Source organism: Barbus barbus (assembly GCF_936440315.1).
Source record: "Barbus barbus genome assembly, chromosome: 19".
Taxonomy (NCBI): Eukaryota; Metazoa; Chordata; class Actinopteri; order Cypriniformes; family Cyprinidae; genus Barbus; species Barbus barbus.
In genome coordinates, this window is record NC_136747.1 from 19,188,607 (window position 1) to 19,207,514 (window position 18,908).

Consider the following 18,908-nt stretch of genomic DNA (forward strand, 5'->3'; position numbering starts at 1 on the left):
GTAATGAATAGCACGCACTTGGTATGTAATTATGTTATGGAACAGTCTATAATTACACACAGTTATGGCTATTGTAATTATGTTAATGTGCTATATGAACAATGCAATGTGAAGGGTTTTCTGCATTCCCCTGTATTTTCTCTGCATTATTTGTAAATCTTTCCACTATAAACAGCAGATCCAGAGGGCCAAATCTGAACTGATCTCAGGTCAGCTCTGCTAATGACGGACCACAGCTTCAACTGTCTGTGATATTTCCTGCAGTAATTACAGAGGTCAGAGATAACTTCACTTTACTGAGCTATTTCTGTAATTAAAAAGTTCATTTTTAGTCAAAATGAAGTCATTTCCCATCAAGGTCACTCAGGTTTAACAACAGGTCAACGTTTGACAACCAGAAAGTGTCCAAGAACTATATGTCTTGATATTTTAAGTACAACCATAAAACCTATGTACTTGTTTTTGTTGTTGTTTTTCAGTAAACACAATCATATTTATAAAGCAAATGATAGTATCAACATGCCAATAAGCCATGGTGTACTACAATCATACAATTTTAAACATAGGTTTTACTACAGTAAATATAGTTTATTGTCTTTGCATTTCAACCATTTTAATAATAAAGCATAATCATAACTGGTTATAAAAATTATTCATTTGTGATTTCTGCCACAAACTGTTACTACAGCAGTTTCACTTTAGTAAATGTTTAAACAATGATTATCTGTCTTAAGGAGCGCTTGCCTGGGACAGTTCCCTGTTGTCCACCCTGGCCTGTATGTGCAATTGAGGGGCTGTTGTAGTCCTTTACTGCCCCTTAGTGTAGATTTAAGGTATTGCAAAACATTGAACAGCTGTAATTCAAAAATGAATCGATCGATAAGAAAATTAGTTGTTTATTTTTATAAAAACCATACGTTAATGATCATTGCTATGCTGAAACAAAATCAAAAATCAAGTTGCTACCAAAAAAAAAACTTACTCCTCAAATGCCCTTCTCCTCTCTCCGTCCCTGCATAAAGACAGCCAAATATCTTTAGAAATCTCTTGCTAATTTGTGCTCTTTTCTTTAAATTGCTAATTTGGTTTACTGCATCTCACTCTTTCTCTCTTTCATTCCCTCCAGCTGAGGTTCAGTGTCTGAGCTATAAAGGAGAAGATGTGTGTGTCCTCCAGGATGGCTTTAGCAGTGGGTTTCCCGGCCCCATGTCCACTGCGTGTGTCCACTCTGACCAGCAGCGGCTGGGTTTGCCCAGGGCTGCGGCCCACGCCATGCTGGAGAGTGGCCACGTACTTCAGAGTGTGCAGGGGAACCACGCGGTCATCGTGATCAGCCGTCAACAGTAGCATCGCGGGGTAAGGGGTCCCATCTCGAGGGGTTTGAGGAAGGTTATGGAGAGGAGAGTACCTGTGGAGGATAAGGTCAAAGTTTTTTGTTTTGCATTTTGGATGTGTTGTAGTATGACATTTACAGTAACTTGTTTGTTATGCAGTTATAGTGGTCAACAGTTTAGAATAATTCAGTTTTTTTTTTAAATGCAAGGCTGCATTTAAAAAAACTTAAAAACAGAAATATGTGAAATATTGTTACAATTACAGAACTATTTTCTATTTGAATACATTTTAAAATGTATTTTATTCCTGTGATGGCAAAGCTGATATTTCATCAGCCATTACTTAAGTCTTCAGAGTCACATGATCCTTCAGAAATCATTCTAATATGCTGATTTGGTGCTAAATAACAATTTCTTATTATTATCAATGTTTAGAACAGTTTTTGAAGCTTAATATTTTGTGGAAACTATAGTAGGGTTACAAAAAAAACATCAAGATTTCTATATAAAATTAATGCTGTTCTTTAAACTTTCTATTCATCAAAGAAACGCAGACGAAAAAATATCACAGTTTGCATAAAATTAAGCAGCAAAAGACTGTTTTCATCATTGATGATAATAATAATAGTCATTAAGCATTAATAATAAAGAACCAAATCAGCATATTAGAATGATTTCTGAAGGATCATGTGACACTGAAGACTGAAGTAATAGCTTGGGGAAAAAATGTATTTTTTTAAATTTTCATATTTCACAATATTAATATTTCTGCTGAAAATTAGATCGAATAAATGCAGCCTTGGTGAGCATAAAATACTTCTTCTAAAAACAATAAAAATCTTAATTATTGCAAACTTTGACCAGTAGTTTAGGGCTTTCAGAAAACAGGAATCCCTACTTGATGAGCCATTTGAACTGTTCAGGATCATCGGCACAGCCGTAGTCAGTGGTCCAGGCGTGACCGATGGTGAATTTGTGGAACTTGAGCATGTCCATGACCCCAACCTCAGCTACTGCACAGCCGAAGAGCTCAGGATGTTGGTTCACACATGCCGCTGAAAAAACAAATTCACAGATCACTCTTCTCCCATTGCATACAATAGCCAAGCACAGTCCACATTTACCAGACGCACTGACTCACACACCTGTTCTTAAATGAGTGGGCTTAAACATGTTTTGGATTACTCAAATAGAACAGCCCGATTTGACACACCTCACATTTTTAAAGGCCACGTAACTACACTGTGACTAAACATAGGGATCAACACAGACATACTAACCTAGCGAACACATTCAGCATAAAGAAGCTTTTTTTCAAATGCTTAGTAATTTATTCACTGCCAATGTTTTCAAACCGGTGCACCGCCTACACACCTTCATCTTGTTCTGATTGTTACCTCACACCCACACATCCACACACACCAGTAACCCACAGCCAGGTGCAGATGGAATCTGCAGATTTTTTTTGGTTCAGAATTTCAGGGGGAAAGTTATTACATTTTTGCAGAATGAAAAACATGGTCAAATGTGGTAAGCTGAGCTGAATACAACATGATATTCGTGAATGTCCCGAATGGCAAGGTGTTTACTTTTTTTGTTGTTGATGTTTTGTTTTGTTTTTCTACATATTTTTGTGTAACAAAACAAATGATGCTTAACAAAACAAATCCAATAATTTTCTTTAGTTTACCTTCTTATTTTTTAATTTTTTTATCATATTATTGTTATTATTATTATTATTCTTTCTTTATTATTTCATTTGCATACTTGAAAATGAAGAAAAAGCGTCAGGTTGATTTATAATTTTACTAGTAAAAAAAAATTATATCTGGTGTTTGAATAATTTTTGGTTTGACTGTATATACACAGTTGCAAAACATCATCAAGCCAAAGTGTCTGAATAATTTTTTGATCTGAAATTTTACTGGTAGTTTGTCTATAGGAGATTTATATATAGAAGATGTATTTGCTTCTTTTGCTCAGCTTAGACAAAAATTTGGGCTACCTTCCTCTTATATTTTTTCAGATATTTACAAGCACGGAATTATGTTAAAAGTAATATCTATAATTTTGAAGTTTACAAGTCCCCTGAATATCTTTATTTATGATCTCTGAACTCAACTCGAAGGATCTTGTTTCTAAATATGTTGAATATTTTAATGATTCTAGAACTCCTTCTACGCAATACTTAAAGATGTCTTGGGAAAAGGACTTAGGATAGATATTTCAGAAGATAACTGGATTAATGCCCTCCAAGGTATTAGGTCTTGTTTCGTCAACTCTAATTTGCAGTTGATTCAGTATAAAATTGCCCATTGATTACACTGCTCTCGTACCAAATTACATTCCCTATATCCCTCTGTCATCTTTGTGTCTTAAAGGCAAGTCCAATGAGGGTACATTGACTCATTTATTTTGGTTCTGCCCAAAAATGTGTCAATTTTGGACTGAGGTTTTTTCTTACTACTCGAAGGTACTTTAAGATTTTCCTCTTATTGCAATATTAGGCTGGGCCCCCTTCTTAGAGAAATATAGTCTCAATCAGATCCAAACAGTTCAATATGGGATGACCATAGCAAAAAAAGACAATTATTGATGTGGAACAAAGAGTTTGCACCTAAATTTGAAACATGGCTCACAGAGCTCAGTAATGTTAAATATGGAAGAAATTTACATACACGAGTATGATCGATGTATATTTATAGAGGTGTATATGTATATTATATGTGGGTGTATGCATATGTGCATCAGTACATTGATTACAATGTCATTACAGTTGTAAATTTTTCATTCAGTTTGAGGGATTGTTCTCGAAAATGTGAAAAGCTTAAAATAAAATATTAAAAACAAAAATTACTGGTAGTGCACTGTATGAAGAATTTTCGGGTATAATATGTCACAGTTCACTTTATTTAGCTATCCTCACTTACATTTAGGAACTAGTGTCCTGCACCCACTAGTAAAAAATCAAAAATTATTAAATTATAAAAAATTTTGGTATGACTGTATATACATACATACTGTACAAACAAATATACGATTGTTCAAATTTCAAATTAGTATTCACAGTTGCACTTTAAAGCAAAAATAAAATCATCTGAATGAACACAACAGGCTAGAAACGTTTAGAACCTTTTGAATGACGTGTTCAGTTCTGCGAAAAATCTGTAAAACGTCAAAACAAATTCCATGTGCCTCCCACGATCAACCGCACATGAATTCTGCACAATCCTGCATATACTCAATAACTGCACTGACTCAATCCTGTCTCTCCTATGAATAAGACAGAGATTGAAACTGTATCTGCACTGGCAGCTGGCGAGTGCCGCCCGTCTAACGACTGCATCTCCTACTAAAAGTGCTGTTTAATGAGAGTGACAAAGTCTTTCAGTGAGGAGCGAGTGCTTCTTCGCCTCTCGCAGATGCTGCTGTGCGCGACTATACTGTATGTGAGAAAGCTCTGAGTTTGAATGCCAATGTCATGTTTACTCAACGGATGAGCTAGCTGTGAGTAACGGCACAGATTGCACACATCATTAGAGCCACACAGCTGCACGTCCATACGTTTCCATTACAGCTCCACTCTAATTTAACCATGTGCGAAGGCGTATGTGTGCTAAGACTGTTGATTCTTATTGGTTGTGTTCTTCATTAGCTGAAAGTGATCATGTCTATCTGACTTCCTCAGACCACTCACCAAGAAACCAAGAAACTCACCCACGAGCAGGCCACCGTTGGAAGCTCCGTTGATGGCGATCCGGCTGGCCGTGGTGTATCCCTCCTGGATCAGGTACTCGGCAGCACACTGGAAGTCATCAAAACAGTTCTGCTTGTTCCCAAGAGTGCCAGCTGAAATCAGAAATCATTCTTAAAACCTTTCAGTTTGAAGCAGAACATGGTAGGGGAAACGGGGTAAACTGTGCCACTTGTACTGAAGTCAAGGGGGAAGAGGTATTAAGTAATATTTATTTTAGAGCCTTATATGACTTCTCAAAAAAAATGTAATATAAGGGTAATATAAGTCCTTTGGCTATATGTAAACTAATTATATTAAATTATTCAAATAATACTTAATGTTGCAGAATATTTAATATGTTGCAAAGTACAGTACTTGCATTAGATCAGAAAAGGTTTGCAGTATTTGAATGTGGTTAAAAAAATGATGTAAAGAAAAAACGTTTATTGGCTCTTTGGACTAAAAGTCAGTCATTATTATTTCCACATTTATTATAGCCACATTTATCATGTGAATTTCTTAATTAAAACCTGCATATGATAGGCCTTTTCTAAATACATAGCTACACTTGCCAAAAGGTTTAGGTATTATAACTGGTCACCATTTGTTCTGAAAGTTTTCAGAAAAAAAACAAAAAAAACATTTTTTTGCCTTTGCAATTCAGTTATATAGTCCTGTGCAATGGTAAGTTTTAATAATAATAATAATTGATTCATAAAGACTGCAAGTACAAGAATTAGAAAATATTATTATTATTATTAGATTAAAACCCATTTAATCCCATCAGTCACAATTGTGACCATAAAAAAGGTTTTCATTTATAAAGCTCTAAAAATCTTACTGACTGATGTTTTAGTGCATTTTCTGAAAATATGGAAAAATTAAAGGGTCTCAATTAAAAATGTGCAGTTTCACATGATTAGTGCAAATTTTCACAACACAATAGCAGTTTAATTCCTGCTTACACATTAAAAGATGATAACTGCATCGAAGCTCCAAAACAAAAGGCTAGTGAAGTATTTTGGTCCACATTATCTTTAAGGTGCCTGGTATTAATATATGAATTCACAATTATTAAGTTTTGTTGAGTGTTGTCATAGAATAAGTGAAAAATGTTGGTGGTCATAATTGTGACCGTGGGATAACAGTGAATTTAGGTATACATATAAATCTAATTGCAGTTGTTAGTGAAAGCTGCACTAAAATATTGCACTAAATTAAAAGTTAAAATGTTACAAATAAGTTACAATATTGATGTTGTAATACTGGTAGCACCAATATAACAATTTTATGATATATGTTACAATAAAGTAACAATTTTGAAACGTGTTGATGGTTGTATTTTTTGTATTTTACACAAGGGTTTTTATGCATGATAGTAAGAATGTGAGTTTAAAATAGCTGAGATTAATACAAATTTGTATGACTGCAGACATAATCAGTACATAATCATAAACATAACTTTTCACACACTTTTCCAAAAAAAAAGAATAATTATTGATCATTTCAAACGGTTACTAATGACACATCATCTGGATATTTTCATGTCTGAAAAGAAATTGGGATTAAACGGGTTAACAGTATACAGTGTTCACTTCTTTAATGCATAACATGATTGTCAGTTTGTAAAAATGTTTGTGTTAGTTTAATGTTAAAAACAGATGGGACGAATACAAAAGAGGGGTCATGAACCTAAATTAGCCAGTCTTAATAGTTCACACATTTTGGTTTCAAACAGTTAGTTTCTAGTTCAGCCCTGTACAGGAACTCTGCTTTTCGAACACATAATTCTGTGGGCAGAGATCGTCAGACTAGTGACTCAAACAGATACTTCGCCGGCATTAAGTTCACTTTTATGCCTTCTGCAAGTTTCAGACTAGTCCTTTTTCAAATTGGACTAGTGTGAAAAATGTTGACTAATAATTGACTAAAAAGTTGCTCTGAATTCACTTTCTATTTATTCATTCCTTCATCTATCTTTCAAAAGGACACATTTGAGCATGAATGAAGTGAGGATACCTTTGTGCCAAGTTTGGCCGTATTCTCCTCCTCCTCTGATGTTAGCTACAGCCAGGATCCCACCCAGGTGTCTAATAAAGAGCAGGTATGCAGTACTGGACATACAGATAGAGAAATATTTGGTTAATAGCTTGGGATATTCATATTTCACATACTCTCTTCCTTTTCCATCCTATTCCATTTGCAATCTTTAGTCAAACACAAACAGAGAGCTTTTTACTAACTTGTAATATGGCTGAATTGAGTTCTCAAAGCCTCCATAACCATACAGAAAGACTGGATGAGAGCCGTCTCTTTCTATGCCACGTGCATGTACCAGGAACATTGGGATGTTTGTGCCATCTTTACTGGGGTAAAACACCTGTTATGCACAAATACATAAGGTGTATTATTACAGTCAAACGTTTTGAGTAATTTAAATTTTGTAAAACATATTTGAAAGAAGTGTCGTATGCTCACCATGACTGCATATATTTTAAAATAACTGTTTTCTATTTGAATATATCTTTAAAATGTAATTTAATTTTCAGCAGTCGTTACTCCAGTCTTCGGTGTCACATGACCCTTCAGAAATCATTCTAATATGCTGATTCGCTAAAGATTATTAATAAGGTTCTTATTATCAACCATGTTGAAAACAGCTTAATCTTTTTGTGAAAAAAAATTTCAGGAGTCTATGATGAAAATTATGATTAGGATTATGATTTAGGATTCTATGAAAATTTCCACAAAAATAATAAACAAGGTAAAACTGTTTTCAACACTGATAATAACAAAAAAAAAAGGGAGGGGGGGTTGTTTTTTTGCACAACATCAGCATATTAAAATGATTTCTGTATGATCATGTGGCACTGAAGACTGGAGTATTGAAATAAGAAACTTATACTTATTTTCAACAGCATTAAAAAATTAAATTATTCCATATTTTTGATCAGTAGTGTACATATTATATATTTGTAAGACTGAAACTTCCTGTGGCCTGTGATTCATGTGTTATTTCGGGACAGACTGCAGCCTGACCTGAGTTGTCTGGTAGTCACTCGGGTTGCTGCCCTTTACTTCCACCTGCCTGAAGATCGTCGGCTCTGGGTCAGGTTGACTCAGGTCACAGTGGTAGATTATGCCTGAGCGATTAGATATGAAGAATAAAAACACTTTTCTTGCTCTGGAAATCTATGTGATCTCCTTTTTACTGCCAAAGTAAATGCACATGCTGGGGTGTCCTTATACTTGAGGTTATGTAGTGTATTTTGGCATGATTTGATGATTTAAGTGTGTTTACCTGGCGTAGTAAATGAAGTGAACTTGTAGAAGAAGTCAGGGTGCTTCTTCTTGCAGCTGAGGCCGACTACAGTGCCCACATCTAGCGGCAGGTCTCTGATCAGTTTCCCTGACTGCAGCTCATAAAGCTGCAAGATGTCCTTCACGTCATGCACATAATTCACCAGCAGATAGCGCTGGTTCACACACTCCACGAAGCCTGCGGACAAGACATAAACACCATCAGGCTGCATTTCTCTGTTTTTATTGGAAATGAGTTAATGATAGTGTGGGTGAAGAGGAAGTGTGTGTGTGTAGAGGCTTGTGACAGTTTCACTACTGTCTACTGTGAATACCAAGAAAATATGAGCTAACTCTGTTTCCAAAATGTTAAAACTGAAACATTCTACAGGGAAAAATGTAGGGGTAGCCAGGGCTAGTTGACTCTTTAACTATGAGATAAAGGTCCAATTACACAAATGTGTGTTGTTCCTGGCAGTTGTTTTGTTTGTTGGTTTCAGCTACATGTTGAATGTAGTTTTATGTGTTTCAATCATATACTATTTATTAATTGTAATTTCTGCTTGATGAATTGTGAACTGTATTTTTTTTCTGGAGCAATAATAGTGAAAATAATTTAAGCTTTTCTTGTTGTTGTTGTTTTGTAATGAAGATATTAAGGTTGGTTTCCAGTGTCTCAAACTAACATTTTGCACACCTCCCAATGGCTGGTGACTTGAGAAGATTGACAAGCCATAAATATTTTATACCCAACCATTAAGTATGTGCGTTATTTCATAAAAACACTAAACAAAAAAAAGTTATTTTTAATTAACAGTTATTTTTAATTAATATAATAATAAATATTACATATCAAAATATAATAATTATTTATTAATAGTATTATTTAATCAAATTATACAATTAAATCAGTGAAGAAAAGTATTTCATCATAATAAAAATTGTAATTATTTATTGTTATTATTATGATTATTTATAGCAACAGTAAAATTACAATACTAATATTTATGGTGGTGGTTTTTGTTGTTGTTTTCTTTGCTTTCTTTGCTCTATTAAACCCATAGAATTTTATTCTGTTGGAAAACCACAGAGAAAGTTCTCTTTTGTTGGCAAGAGTATAATGTTCTTTTACCAAGAACGTCCTTCTCGTGCTGGGGGATGAGGGTTTTCCAGTGTATCTGCTCTGGTTTCTGCAGGTCTATGGTGATGAGGCGGTAACGAGGAGCATCCAGGTTGGTGCGTAGCGTGAAGACGGTTCCCTCGTTGGTGATGTATGTGTACTGTGCTTCAAATGTGTCAACCAGCTTCACCCATGGCAGCAAACCTTGAATAACATTACTATTAAATTAATGCTTTTTTCAGCAACTATGCATCAAATTGATTGAAAGTGACAGTAAAGATTTTACATTATTACAAAACATTTCTATTTCAAATAAATTGACTTCTATTCATCAAAAAATCCTGAAAAACTGTGTAATGGCTTACGCAACAATATTAGGCAGCATAACTGTGATTGATAATAATAAGCACTTAAGCACTGAATCAGTATATTAGAATTATTTCTGAAGGATCAGAAGACTGGAGTAATGATGCTGAAAATAAGAATAAATGACATTTTAAGGGGAGACACTGCTGGCAAAAACACTGTTTTTTTCATGCACCTGTCAAGTTTGAGATTTTGGGCTTTTTGGTTTTTCAAAAGGTAAACTATTTCCAATAGTGGAAAGAAAACATCCAAAAGACACCGTTAAGTGTTTCTGTTTTAGCACTTTATCTATCTGTGTCAGTGGATTTCGATTACAATACATATTTTTAAAGGCCGTTTTCTCAAAATGAGTTTTTTCCTCCTACACTGAGCCATACATTTCCACTTCAGTAGCACTTACATACACCAAACTTTACATTTGTATTCCTGTCTATATCCTGAAGGTTTTTTACAGAGGGATTTGTTCATATATAATTTGCTTGATTATATACAACATTTTAACCCCCCCCCCAAATTGTGAAAATATAGTGTTTTCTGTCCCTTCTAAGCATTTTCTGAATTATAGAGTGACAAAAATGAGATACCCAAAATTCCCTCTTTAAAAACTTTTGACTATGTCAAAAAAAATTAAACAAGAATTTTGAAACTGACATCATCCAGTGTTTAGATTTTTGTTCTAGAAATGTATGCAAATTAGGGCATTTTTCATTAAATAATGCCTCATTTGCATATCTAAACCTAACATTTTAGAAAACTAGTAATACAAAAAATGTTTGCAATTATCAATGTAATCAATCAGCTGGCGATTGCTATTAGTTTTTTTTTTTTTTTACCTTTTTTTTCACCTGCAGTGTCTCGCCTTAAAATATATATTTAAAAAAAAAAGTTTTTTTAATTGTAATAATATTCCCCATTATTACTCTTTTTTTATTATTGGTAATATTACTGTGCAGCTTTGCTGAGCAGGAAAGAGACTTTGACATCTTACAGACCCCATCTTATAAACATTTATATATAATATAGTGGTTCTTTCGATGTTTTTTAATTAAGTTTTTTGTTATTCTTATTCATTTAATTTTAGTTTGCTACTAGGCATCCCTCATCCCAAGCATTTCCACACGCAGACTGACCTGTGATGCCATTGGGCAGCTGCTGCAGGTCGCAGTACCACAGACGGTTGACTGGCTCACAACCTTCAGTGATGGACAGCACTGCATACTTTCCATCATCAGAGACCTGGACAGACGAGGAGAAAAGGAGAAACGGTGGAAAGATTGTGTAAGAAAAAAAAAACCGCACACACAAAAAAGGAGAACAATTAAATTTAGGCTAGGTAATTTTGTCAAATTCTTTATAATTATTTTGTCACATTGTGTGAATCATAAGAATATGCAAGTTGCATAATTCTATCTTCCCAAAAAGTGGGTTTTGTATGAATTTGGTGTTCTCTTACAGTAAGGCTACTGTGCCATTTTGGGTTGTCAGGAAATTCTGCCACCAGGATGTCTTCTGATTGGCTTGTGCCAATAACATGGTAGTAAAGCTTCTGGTTTAGGTTTGTTGTGGTCTCAGTGCCTAGAATGGATATAACACAAGTAAATCACTGAAAATCAACAAGAATTACCATTCAGAACCTCTTTTACAGAGTGGGTTGCCTCTATCACACATACATTTTGGTCACACTTCATTTTAAGGTCAAATTCTTTCAATTTGTTATGACTTTTGCCTCAATAAACTCCTAATTTGCTGCTTATTAATAGTTAGTAAGTTTAGGTATTGTGTAGGATTAGGGATGTAGAATATAGTCATGCAGAATATGTGCTTTTTAAACAGTGTTGGGGGTAAAGCATTACAAGTAACCTGAGTTACGTAATCAGATTACATTTTTTAAGTAACTAGTAAAGTAACACATTACTTTGTAATTTAGTATGCCAGTTACTTTGTTTCCCATGTCTTGACTGACAGCTCTCGTGTTGCCATGTTGAGAGAAATAGGGAGAAAGTGCAGAGTACGCTGTGTGAACATGATGTCACTGTTGTTCTAGCCCAGAGGTGAACATGCATTTACTCAACTCACCTGCACAAAAACAGTTTCAGTATTTCTCAAAATGAATAAAAGCAGTCAATTGCAAACTTAGAATATTATACAAACCTACAGTAATTAAATGTTAAATAAGACAAATATAATTAATTTGTTTAATCCCATTTTTTTTTAATTGTCTTTGCTACTGATCTTCGATGATCCAATTCAACCATGCTAAGCAAAAATGGCACAGTGTTTTTGTTATTGCTGAATAGTGTTGAACTTTCTTCTCCTGCGTCATATTCTTCATGCAATTTGTTTGAGCTGTGCCCTCTACTGTACAGACATGAATTTACATTTCCTTCTGCCTCAGGCCTATTCACTTCACTTTTGTAGTGAAAAGGGCTTTTACATTTGTAAAAGAACACTGTAAAAAAAAAAAAAAAATTGGGCCAACTTAAAATTAAGGCAACCAGCTTCAGCAGATTTTTGAGTTCTCTCGACTTATTTTTGTAGAAGATTCTCAACTTTTTGTTGTATAAACTATGTATAAACAACAAGTTGAGAACTCAAAAATCTGCTGAAGCTGGTTGCCTTAAAATTTGTAGTTGGCTCAACTTTTTTTTATATTAAAAACAAACAAGCAAGCCCTGCCCATATTTAAAAAGTTATTCAAAAGTAACGTAACGCATTACTTTCCATAAAAAGTAACTAAGTAACGAAATTAGCTACTTTTGTTTAGAGAGTAATGCAATAATGTAATCCATTACTTTTAAAAGTAACTTTCCCCAACACTGTTTACAAGTACTAATAAACAGCCAATATGTTAATAATAGGCATGCTAATAAACAACTAGTTAATAGTGAGAATGGTTTCGTAAAACAATGGCTGTATAGCTAAATAGCTTAAGTGATGTCAGCGAAGAAGGAAAGTAGAGTAATTTGCCAGTGACATGCACATACCGTCAGCTTTGCCATCCTGTCGAGGGTAACTGTTGTAGAAGATGCCTTTGGCATCATGGGTCCATGCCATGCAACTGAACTTTACCCTCTCCAGAGCATCTGGCAATTTGGTGAGGTCATCAGCCTTCAGGAAGTGTACAGTCACCCAATCAGAGCCCGCGCTGCTCAGGCCATATGCAAAATACTCACATTCTTCTGACAGGCGACCCACTGGACATCAACAAGTAGAAAACAGACATGAAAATGTTCAACACGCTATGATGAAATCCAAATTTGGTCATTTAAGCACAGAATTGTCAACTTTTTGTGCGATTGAAGCTATAAAGCACTCTAAATGGCAAATATCAACATAAAGAATATTTATGTGTGCAAAACAGCTGTTTGATAGAGGGTGTGCAAAAGAGTAAGAAAGACCGATAGAAAGAGGTCAAAGGGATGAAAGACAAACAAATGAGGAAAGACAAAGCTGTAAAATACAGTGATGTGAAGGATTCTTGACAGACGTGCTGTCGGGTTTACAGTAATAAAAAGCTGCAGGTATTCCTCAGCTATCAAAAGTTTATCAACATTAGATTTACAGGCAATGATTAAAGAAAAAAACATTGTCACTTATATGAACATGCAGTTGAACTGAATTGATTTCATAAGCGCGAGTCATAAATGAATCTGCCTTTAAGCAGTGCGGATATGCATAACTTAAACATTCCAGCTGTGTATTTTACTGAAGGGCACACGGTCCCTCAGGGCTGAAGCTTGCCTCCAAACCTGTTCAACAAAGACATCAATGAACTATTATAGCAGCCGCCCCAGGAAAAGACTGAGAGGGGAAAGTAATCTGGTTTGCCATTTATGCAAATAATCTGTTTTAAAAATATTTGCAGAGAAAAGCCTACATAGCCAGATAGCTACTGTAAAATTAGACACTTAAAATAGAAAGGAGAAAAATGCATAAATCAAGAGATATACAGTCAGGCTGTGATGTATTCATGTATATAATTTTTATTTATAGAATCCATTAGTACAGTATATAATGTTTTAAAAGCCTTTCATTCGAACTGGTTTCTTTCGATAATGTTCTAACATTCTTTCATTTTAAGTAGTTATAATTGTGTTGTTATTATGCACTCATTTATTATCATTATTCCCCAAATCTATGTTTATTTGTTTGTGGTCTAACTCTGGATATCTTGTCTCTTTTTAAACAGGAATGAAACCTGTCAGGACATGTAAAGAAAGGATAAAAGAGAAGAGGCTGTGAGAGAGTGAAAAGGAGAAACTAGGATGTTAGTGTACAGTAAGTGCATTACAGGTGTGTGTAAATGTATTATGAACCAACCAATCAATCAAACCTACTTTTGAGAGCCACAGTTCCATCCTCTGAGAGAGTGTTTGGGTCAAAGAACACAGATGCGGGACTGTTTAAAGAGTCCTGCACATAGAGCACATTCTGGTTCTGCAGACCCTCGTTATGGGAATAGAAATATCTAAAATAGAATGTTGATTAAATGTATTTAATTTCAATGATGTAAGTATACGATGGTATATATGCATTACACAAGGTGACATTTTATATGTGCTATTGTTATTTTTAATGTAGACTCTTTTGAAAATGCTTGTCAGTGTGAGAAGTTGGTGTTCTGTGCGGTGGGCCTGGGCTGTGTTTGGTGTTGTCTGTTGGTCTGTTCTCTACCTCTTTCCTCTCTTGTAAGGACAGCTGTATTTGGGGTAGTTGTAGAGCTCTGTGAGGCGCTGGTGAAACTGCTCTTTGACCACACACTGTTCCAGGAATGGCATGGTCAACTTATTCTGCTCTTCAACAAACATCTGCAGGGCAGGTGAGGGACACTGTTAAAATGGTCGTTGTCATGCACACAGAGAACTTGTTTATATGTAAATGTTTCTACACGTTCCTTTGTTCCGGTAATGTGGGCCATGGGTGGAGACCAGGAAACAAAACAGGGTAAGCCTAAAAATACAACGTAAATGGTGGTATGCATTGTTTACCTTGTCCGATAAGTCGTTTTAGCTCACGAAAACTTGTAACTGTTTTGTCAGTCAGTGTGACATCATTACTGCAATGACAGGGTTTTGCAAGGATTTGCATTGTCAGCCAGACCCCTTTATTTACTTAAAAGTCTCCTTGAGATATTCATATTTTAATAATTTCACAAAACATTTGCATGTTTGTGGTACTCTGAGCTCAGTTAATGTTCACATGACCAAAACATATATATCAGTTTTTTATTAAATATTGTTTTATCAGGTGTTTTGACTTGTTTATTTATTTATATTAATTTTACATTTTTATGATTTTGTTAATTTTTAGCTTTTCAACCACTCATGAACCACAGGGGTTTGCAAACTCCAGTTTGGAAAAACTCTGCTGTAATTTATCGTAATGCAAATATGCTGTTGAACCAAAAAAATGATACAGAATTTAGTTCTAGTATTAAATGCTTGTTAAACTAGTTGGTTCAGTCCTAACAGCATTTTTATTGCAATTTGTATGTGATTTGCATTTGTAGCATAGAATTTGTGTGTGGTTGTAAACAGTGAAACATTTGATTGGGTATTGAATCTCATCTTTATTTGATTGGGTATTGAATCTCATAATTAAGTATACTATAAATTGGCACTGTGGGAATATGGGAAATACATTTTTGCTTGCGTTTAGCTGTGTCTTATTTGTCCTAATACAGTTCAGTACCAGTGTTGTTGGACTCTATATTGACAACTGTTGGGCTGGATGCATGACGTTAGTATACAAACTTGGCTGTTTTTCTCTCTATTATAATATGCATACACAATGGACATTCTTGGATTCAGTATTAATGATGTTTTTGGTGGATTGTTGGTGGTTTATGCTGGAAAGTGAGTGACTGATTGTGGCATTAGTAGTGAATTGCATGAGCTAGTCATGGGATGTCAACATGGCAGCGCCCATGAAGGAGACACTTGCTTTATGCAGAATAAAACATTTTACTAAAACTAATACTGGAGGAAAATTTGTGTGCTGTTGACCAAATGCCAACAGTGCAGCAGTGATCAAGCAGCTTCATAAAGCCACTAAAGCACTATTCGAACAGTAATTGTTTCTCATGGAGACGCAAGGTAAATTTAACATTTACAGGAGCTAACTGGTGATTTTAGTGCCACCTGTCTACAGAACGTTGGTGTTTTCTCCCTCCACCCATGTTTGTTTTTTTTTTTTGGACATGTACCAAGGTAATGTCATGTGTTAATATAATTATCGCCTGAATCCACATCTCTGTGGCATTTACAAGAAATGATTTTTTTTTAAACACTGCAAAGCACCATATGGTAACTGTTGCACTTTGTGATAATATGCACACATTTTTAATATGGACATTTTTATTAATGAAATGCAGGAAATTGTTAACAAGAAAATTGTTACATCACCTCTCCACTACAGTGAGCGAGAGCTGTTAAGAAGGGGGGAAAAAAGATCATGTAAACTTTTGAAATGGGCCATTATTATGGTGTGCAGTAATAAAAAAAAAAAATTATATACATTTATCTAAATTAGGGATTCCACAATGAATTATTTCACTAGCCGAACAAGTAACCAGGTCAAATGTTTCCCTTATGTAAATTTAAGAGTTTGCGTTAACCATTTCTGCAAATTTCCACATTTTTAAAATGACACCCGTCATTTTGAAGCCATTTAGACTGTAGCATGTCAGTTTTCTTGGTTTTAAATAGAATATATTTTCCTATTATTAAATATTAAAATATGAATTTCCCTAGCAATAAAATATATTGTTTACAGCTGACAATCATGTGACTGAGCACATGAGTTTATTTTAACTGATGTCCCCATGAGAAACAGTTACAATCCTAATAGGGCTTGAGTCTTATTTCATGTATGTACTATCAGTCATCATCCTGTTTCATATGAAAAAATGCCAAAAGTTATCTGTTATTAGGGAGTAGTAATTTTAGTCAAAGCACTACAGAAGTCATTGAGAGGTTGCCTGGTGAGAAGTGCAAATTTTCCAATATTTTGAGGGTGACCCAAGTTTAAATCATCTCCAGTTATTTCCCCATACTAGCCCTCCCTCTTTTTCCCATCATTTCCTGTCACTCCTCCGCTATCCTATCCCTGTAATGATGAAAAGCCCATCAAAACTAAAAAACAAAAAAAAAGGTCCATCGTGATATAAAGGGGGGTCACGTGTGTGGGTCACCTTAGTCTCCTCACTGTCTGGGTCCTCGAGCCAGTGGTATGGATCTGAGATCTTTACTCCATGAAAATCATCCACCTTTGAAACAAAACGCCAAAGTTAGGAGCAGCAGGCATGTCTGCACTAGGAGAAAATAGAAACAATACACATTCGGTTTCCTGGTAGTTGCGTATCTGTTAAACCAGGCCTTGAGGCAAACCCGTGCTGAAAGCAAACCGTAATGCAATCAGCTACCATATGCAACTTCTGACACATAACCACTAGATATCTTCACAGACACTAAACTCCTCCACTCTCATAGCCAAAGCTCACTCGTGTGTTCCAGTTAATCTTTCGTGTCTGCGCTTTTTGTTTGTGCATTTCATGTGTCTTAAAGCAAGAGGAAGAACAAGCGAATGAATGAAAGACTAGATGTGCAAAACCCCAATGAAAGTACCACTGACCTTACTGTCATCCCTCCGTGCTTCAGGGTATGTGAAAGCCATGCTGGGTGTGTTTTGATAGGGTTTTTTGGTAATTCTGTGTATATTTTTGTGTGTTTGTCTGTATGTTTCACGCCCGGGTGAGTCAGCTCTGAAAAGTGAAAGTGAAATCAAACATGGCTCTCTGTTTCTCTCTCTCTCTCTCTCTCTCGCTTTCTCTCTCTCTCTCTCTCTCTCTCTCTCTCTCTCTCGCTTTCTCTCTCTCTCTCTCTCTCTCTCTCGCTTTCTCTCTCTCTCTCTCTCTCTCTCTCTCGCTTTCTCTCTCTCTCTCTCTCTCTCTCTCTCTCTCTCTACTCACTCTCCTGATTACACAACAAGGCAGCTCTTCAGGCAGGAAATGATTTTACACTGGATTGGTCAACCCAAACTGGGCGGAGTTAGAATCTCACACAGTTCACTACAGTGTTTGTGTTGTGTTGTGATGTCTTAATATGTTTTAGTTTCAATTTTTTTTACACATTACTTATTAAAAACTTTCTTACATAAAGAAATTAGTAATATAAAAAGTAAAAAAAAAAAAAAGACATAATAAAATGATTTACAGTACATGTCATGTCAGTCATATCAGTAGTGTTTTATCTAACATTAAGAGTCACCCAGAGGCAGCAGATATTTGACAATTTTGAAATGATCAGCATCAGCCAGAACCATGCCTGCTTTGCCAAATTGCGTCAGTTGCAATGTGTACAGAGATCATTAGCAATGAGTAATGCATATTTGGAATTTTCAAATATTTCTGAGTGAATTTTGAGCAAATGTTATTTGTCAAATATATTTAATTTTATTGTATATTTATTTTATTTTACTACATTTTGAATAAACGTGCTAAATAATGATCAAATTTAATTCGATCAAATAAGTACGTTTTTAAATATTTTGAGTAAGTTTTTACATTTTCTGTTAATTTTTCATTCAAGCAATTAGGTTTTCACATCATTCATATATTATAATGTATTAAATGTTATCTCAAAATCTGCAGCCAGCTATGATGTTGTAGCAGTATTTATATAACCTCAGGGCCGTCCCTGTATTGTCTTATATTATTTATACCATGTATAAAATGTATTTTTATATTTTAGTTTTCATTTTAATTTCAGTTTAAGTTTTAGTAAATTTATTATGTGCTTTGTTTTATTTGCTTTTAGTTAAATTTCATTTGTAGTAATTTTATTATTTCAACTGAAACTTATTTTATTTCAGTTAACTGTCAAGGTAAAGTTAATTTTCTTTTTCTTCAAATAATCATATTTGTTTTACTTCTGCTTTAACAAAACCAATTTTTAACCATTTTAGCTAACACTTGAATTTTTTTAATTTTAATTTATTTTTTTCTCCAGTTATGCCGTACAACAGTGGTTCTTAATCCTGTTATTAATTAAGA

General features: G+C 34.8%; 1 protein-coding gene across 1 annotated transcript; it reads right to left on the minus strand.

The window, feature by feature from the left end:
- Positions 1–571: 571 nt before the first annotated feature.
- Positions 572–17,837, minus strand: LOC306884917 (prolyl endopeptidase-like). Its single transcript, XM_079441156.1, has 15 exons — positions 17,489–17,837; positions 17,049–17,123; positions 14,531–14,664; positions 14,194–14,324; positions 12,841–13,050; positions 11,310–11,431; positions 10,987–11,092; positions 9,503–9,694; positions 8,372–8,569; positions 8,110–8,213; positions 7,314–7,450; positions 7,090–7,184; positions 5,052–5,183; positions 2,233–2,389; positions 572–1,408 (listed from the first exon to the last, which is right to left on the minus strand). Exons 1-15 carry the CDS (start codon positions 17,528–17,530, stop codon positions 1,114–1,116), a joined length of 2,130 nt encoding a protein of 709 aa, XP_079297282.1. The 5' UTR covers positions 17,531–17,837; the 3' UTR covers positions 572–1,113.
- Positions 17,838–18,908: the final 1,071 nt, after the last annotated feature.